The 6,376-nt window shown below is 49.6% G+C and overlaps 1 protein-coding gene across 4 annotated transcripts in view; it reads right to left on the reverse strand.

Moving 5' to 3' along the window:
• ATP11C (ATPase phospholipid transporting 11C (ATP11C blood group)) overlaps positions 1–5,896 on the reverse strand; it is a 49,607-nt gene extending 43,711 nt beyond the window's left edge. For all 4 annotated transcript variants that reach the window (XR_014027551.1, XR_014027552.1, XM_081336359.1 and 1 more), the window contains exon 1: positions 5,416–5,896. Coding sequence is in view for 2 of the 4 variants with exons in the window: in XM_081336359.1 (XP_081192485.1) it covers positions 5,416–5,442 (27 nt within the window). In the remaining 2 variants the exon portion in view is untranslated. The remainder of the gene's footprint in view (positions 1–5,415) is intronic.
• Between the last annotated feature and the right edge of the window lie 480 nt (positions 5,897–6,376).

The following is a 6,376-nucleotide window of genomic DNA, read 5'->3' on the forward strand; positions in this document are numbered from 1 at the left end:
AGGGGGAATTGCTGCTTCCAAAATATTGTTTTGTTTTGGGTTTTGAATGGCAGCCAAAATTGCAATCCGGTCACGGGCAAGTCGAGTGTCTCAGTAAAAGTCTTGGAACGCCCACATTTTGCTCCTTGTGACCAGGAAAAGATTTTAATTTTGCGGAAAGCATCAACAAGTAGAAATTAGAAGAGAAACCCCCGTCCCAAAAAGTGTATGATGGAAGAGGGCAAGAATTGGAAAGCTTCGTTAAGCTACAGTACCAGCAAGAAAGCAACGAGGAATATTTGTTGGTGTGTGTGTGTGTGTGTGTGTGTGTGTGTGTAAACAGCAAGGAATTCTTTTTTTGGGGGGGAGGTGTTTGTGTAGATACAGAGGAGGTAAAAGATGAACAGGATTTAGGAAAGGGAAGGCCAGACCAAACAAGTACAAAATTACACCAGAGGAAAAAGACAGGAAGAGCCCAGCATATTTATTGGAAGCACCTCCTGGCTAGCTAAGCAATTAATCAAATCTATCTTTATGGCGGCCATTAGTGAGCACAAAGCAAACAGAAGGGAAAGATGAAACCAAAAGGATGAAAGTAACTGACAGAAGTGACAACAGCCTAAGAGTAAAGCCGAAAATAAGGCCTAAAATAAGGCACAGCGAGTACCGGTAAATCTTAAACAGAAATGAAAGCTAAAACAACATTTAAAGGTGAAAAAGGATCGCTTAAAAGGTGAGCAGTTTAGGAAAGAACCAACCAATCCAGCATAGGTCAATGACATACTTAAAGCTAGTTTAGAAATTGATTAGGGCCAAGAAAATTTCTAACCTCGGACTTTGAGAGAACCACGCCTAGTTTGTAGGCGAGACCAAACAACAGAGTCTCTCAGGGGCTGCCCCAAGGAAGAGGGAGTCAAGCTATTCTCCAAAGCACCTGAAGGCAGGACAAGAAGCCACGGATGGAAACTAGTCAAGGAGAGAAGCAACCTAGAACTAAGGAGAAACTTCCTGACAGTTAGAACAATTAACCAGTGGAACAACCTGCCTCCAGATGCGGTGAATGCTCCAACACTGGAAGTTTTTAAGAAGAGAATGGACAGCCATTTGTCTGAAAAGGTATAGGATTTCCTGCCTGAGCAGGGGGTTAGACTAGATGGCCTCCCAGGTCCCTTCCAACTTTATTATTATTATTATAGAGTGTAACTGACTGAATTCACATGTTCCTTTTTTTGCTGGGTGAAGAGAGGTCTGGCTTGCCATTGGCCATCCATAAGTCCTTGACTTATGATATCTGAGCCCCAAAGGTATGTTGCTAAGCGAGACATTTGTGAAGCGAGCTTTGCTCCATTTTACGACCTTTCTTGTCACCGTTGCTAAGTGAATCACGTCAGATGTTCAGTTAGCAATGTGGTTGTTAAGTGAAACTGGCTTTCCCATGGACTTTGCAGATCAGGCAGTCGCAAAAACATGACCCGGGGACACTGTGACCGTCATAAATATGAACCCATTGCCAAGTGCCTGAATTTTGGCCATGTGTCCAAGGGGATGCCGCAAGGGTCATAAGTGTGGAAAAAATGGTCGCAAGTCACTTTTCCCCCGGTGCCATTGTAACTTTGAACGGTCATTAAATGAAGTGTGGTAAGACGAGGACTTTACTCACCTGTAAAGAGGTAGAGTATGCCAGCATCTGGAGGATTGCAGCGTTCCTACCCATGGAAATGCCAGGGAAACAGGAAACAATCACAGCTTTTGCTGTACAATTTTTTATGTTATCTTGGGGAAATTTGGAAAAGCCGAATGGAGCGTTTCATGCTTCAAACGTGGCCAGATGGTCACCACCCCATCTAAGCAAGGATGGGAAGGCAAGGAAGACCAAGGGACCCTTACATCTCAGCAGACTTTGGAGGTTCTTAGAAACTTTCTGGAGCCAGCAATTCGGGCGGAGCAAAGCCACCTCCTTTTTCATCCTTAAGAGCAGTTTTCGGGCTATCAGCAGCGGCTAAACAACCTTCGGGAACGAATTCACCCAGTATGGAGAAAACTTTGGATGGGCTCCAATTCTTACCTTATGATTTGCCCTAAATCAGAGGCCCCCAACCTTTTGGGCACCCGGGACCACCGGTTCCGTGGAGAGAGGTTTTTCCATGGACCGGAGGGTGCGTGGTTTTGTGTGCTGCCCGCATCCCACAGATGGGGCTTTGCTTGTTTGTGTGGGCCGGTTGCTGGAGTGCCGCGGCCCGGTACCGATCCGCAGACCGGGGGTTGGGGACCCCTGCCCTAAATGACTGGATCTTGGTTTGAGGAAGGAGCCAGATGTGCAAAATGCTATGTGTCTGTGTGAACTAAAACCACATTCCTTAGAAATAAAAGTTTTTTTTTGTTATTCCTGTATTCCATTAAGTTTCCTTTTTAGCCTCGGCTGCTGAAGAGTATAACCACTGGGAGAAATCCAGCTGTTTTATAACTGTTTAGAAGTATGTCTACAAGCCAAGGAATCCTAGCCAGAATAAACAGTTCTGATCATCCATTAGGGTGGAAATCTGGTTTCCTGTCAACCAATTAACTCCCCAAGGACGGGGCAGATTTGATTTAATATTCACAACTATTGCAGATTTAATTGTGTCATGCAGAGGGAAAAATTAGGGCAAATCAAGGCATTTCGTTAAATACACTAATATTTATCTTGGTTTTGGACAGATCTAGGTTGGGAATATACACACACACACATATTAAATAAATTTGGATCATCCATATTTGGGTCGACAAGGTGCTCAAAAACACTCAACACACACACACAGACACACACACATATATATTGGCAGCATTTACACACTATTTGGCACTGCAATAAAGACTCACTTATTTTCAGTAATGGATACCATTCCTGAATCTTTAAGCCACATATCATTATAAAATCGGTATAAAAATATAATAAATAAATAAATAAATAAATTATATAACATATAATTTTTGCATTCTATACTTTTGCAGCTGTCCAGGCCAAAGTCATATCTGGCTGGGATCTCTTTAAATGTTAAACCTGAACTTAAATCAACATCATTCATTTCAATAAAAGAATAAAAGGTTAAAAAAAAAAGAATTTTGGGGAAACCAGGTTAGATGTGTTTGTGCGTATTTAAAGGGCAAGATAAATCTATAAAGGCCAATCAAGCAGAACAGGTAACAACCTACATCAACAGCATCACCCTAATGGGAGGCCTTGAAGGAATTAAATACCAAGTCTAATTTTCTGCAGGCATTATGTTTCCTTTTTCCAGAAGCAATTAGTTAATGAGGCAATGAAATCCAGGACCAAATTTTTTTGCATTTCCTGATGTGCCCGATGGAAACTCATTCAGCCTCAATGGCTGGAACAGGAAAGTTTTGAGTTGTGTTTCACAAAATAAAAAGTAGCAGGCAACAGACACAAAGTCGTTGCAACACAATGAAAGTAGCAGGTCTGAAGACTGTTACAAGTATTATTAACTAAAGAATGGATTCAAATTGTCCTTTTCCTGAGTTTAAGGGAGGTCACTATTCAGAATTTGAAACTATTTTTTCTGTCTGGAGACCTGAAGATGCTACAAACTGTGAACCAGGGAACTTTGGCTCACAAAACCAGCATTCGGATACGTTATCCCGCTCATTTTTTTTCCCTTCTTCCATGCCACCCTCGCTCAGGAATCCAGGCGGTCATCGACTTACTTCATTTATTGACCATTTGAAGTTGCGACGACACTGAAAAAAGAGTGACTTATAACCATTTTTCACACTTATGACCACTGCAGCATGCCCAGGGTCAGGTGATCAAAACTCAGAGGCTGGGCAACGGACTCATATTTATGACGGTCGCAGCATCCCAGGGTCACGCAATCCCCTTTTACAAACTTCGGAGAAGCAAAGTCAAGGGAGAAGCCAAATTCGCCTAACCACCTGTGTCACTAGCTTAAGACACTGGACAGCAATGCACAAAAACCAGCTGGGTGACTTTGGGTGCGTCCTCCCCCCCCCATCTCTCTCCACCCACCTCACAGGGTTGTTGTTATAGGGAAAATAGGAGCAGGAAGGTGTGTTGGATATGTTTGAATTATTTGTAAAAAAATCATAAAGGCAGGACACAATAAATAAATAAAGATAGACAGAGAGAGAGAGAGAGAGAGAGAGAGAGAGAGAGAGAGAGAGAGAGAGAGAGAGAAATAGATAGAGGCATCCTATGTGTAGACAGCTAATCAAAACTGGCCTGAAGGGAAAGGGATTGTGGGAAAACAATGCTGGAATGATAAGAAGAAGTTCTGATCTGGGGAACAATGGCACATTATCTTTTCTCTCCAGCCCTCCCAGTTGACAGGAGAGTGTTCAATTTCTGAAACACAGCCCCAGCCGGCAGAGTTTTTTGCAGGCAGATTGCTACACACCCACACCCGATATGCTTGTGTGTGTTTATGTTTCTCAAGTGTGAACGTTTTTTTTAGTTTTTAAGGCAGCAGCCCTGCTGGGCCAGAGAGACCAACAGAAAAATCAAAATAAATGGGGGTGGGGGGAGCTTGGAAAGAAGAAAAGGGACGGGGAGAATATGGCCTGTATCCTCTCTTAACTGTAGGCGGCCTGATGGAGAGAGAAAGCAAATCTCCCTACAAACAAAGAGCTAGCTCATCAGGTTTTTCAGCAAGGCCTGTTGCTGATGGACTAGCTCTCCGTTTGCAGGGAGACGGGCTTTTCTCTCTCTCTCTCTCTCTCTCTCTCTCTCTCTCTCTCTCTCTCTCTCTCTCTCTCCAGCAAACTGCCGCAGGAGTCGCTTTCCTACCTTTCTACCTTGCAACCCTCCTGCCGAAATGCAAACCACTTCCGTTGTCACGGATCCTCACACCCTTGGATAACCCTCAGGTCTTGCAGGGAGGGGGGGAATCTCCCCCTTCCTCCTTCCCCAGCCTGGGCACTCATCTCAACCCCTCCGCCCCCCCCCCGATGACACGGCGCGGGCAGCTCTGAAAAGCCAGGGACCCCCCCTCCCCTCCGCATAAGGAGCAGGAAAAGCCCACTTTCTCCCCATCTGCTCCCTGGAAGCCCGGGAGAACAAAAGGACCGGCGGGGATGGTGGTGAGGAGGAAGGGGCGAAGGGACCCATCTTTATCCCGGCGGGGAAGGGTCCACGGAAGGAACCGGGGCTCTGCCCGAGGGTTGATCCCCGCCGGGGCCGGAGGGGCCCTGCCTAGCTGCCCTTTCCAATGGATCGGGGCGGAATCCGGAGGGAAGGAAAGCGCAGCCCCGCCAGTCATCGGTGGGCACTGCCAAGAGAGGGGGGGGGCGCAGGCTGCCCTCCCAGTGCTGGGGGTGGGAGTAGAGGAGACGATCCCCTCCCCGGAGTGACCCTCCCTCTTTCCTTCCCTTCCTCCTCCGCCCCCCCCCCCCCCACTGCCCGGCCTCGGCGGAACTTACGAAGCGGTTCAGCTGCCGGCGCAGCATGGTGGAAGTGCCGCAGCGCCGGGGCGAGAAAGCCGAGGGGCGCGCAGGGGCGGCGCAGCGCTGCGCTGCGGGCCTGGCGGGCGAACCGTGCCCAGCCGGGGCGAGGAGACCCGCAGCGGCCCGGCTCCCCCGCCCTTTTCCAAGCCCCCGCTCGGCCCCAGGCCGGGGTCACCGGCGGCAGGGCGGCGCGCTGCCTCTTTTCCGCATTGTGCGGCAGCCTCCTCCTCCTCCTCTTCTTCTTCTTCTTCTTCTTCTTCCTCCTCCTCCTCCTCCTCCTCCTCGGGCCGAGCCGCAGCCCCCCTTGCAAGAGCGCCGAGCCGAGCCAACCCGCTCAGGCTGGCCGCAAGCGACTGCGGGGCGGCATCGTTGGAGAGGCGGCGGGGGCGCCGAGAAAAGCGCGCTGCCTTCCGTGCGAGGAGGAGGAGGAGGAGGAGGCGGCGTTTCGGAGGCCGGAGCGCCGCCCAGCAGGCTGGCCGAGGCGCAGGCGGACCCAGCAGGCGGGGGCGCGGCTCCCCAGACCTGGCCGTCCCCTCCTGGCCGGGCGCCTCCTTCCAAGCGCGCCTGGCGCACCGCCCCGCAGTTCCCAGCCCTGCCCGCTGCCGCTTCTCCCGGCGGAGCCTCGCCTTTGCCCGCCCCGTCCCGTCCCGAGAGCAACTTGGGAGGTGTAGTGCCGGTGTTAGCGGCCCCGGGACGAGCGCACGGGGCATCTCCCCTCTGCTTTGCCCGGTCGCTCAGGTGCGCAAAGCTGGAGAGAGAGAGAGAGAGAGAGAGATGCGCCTCCGGGCAGGGATTTGGGCCGCCAGGTGCGCCTCTCCGGGTTAGAGCCGGAGCTTGTTGCCGAGCCTGGGCGGCCGAACCGAAATTGAAATTGACAAGAAAAAAGGAAAAACAAAAAACAAAAACTCGGAAGGTCCCAGTAAAAGAGCACGGAGAT

This window comes from Vipera berus, assembly GCF_964194415.1.
Source record: "Vipera berus genome assembly, chromosome: 11".
NCBI lineage: Eukaryota > Metazoa > Chordata > Lepidosauria > Squamata > Viperidae > Vipera > Vipera berus.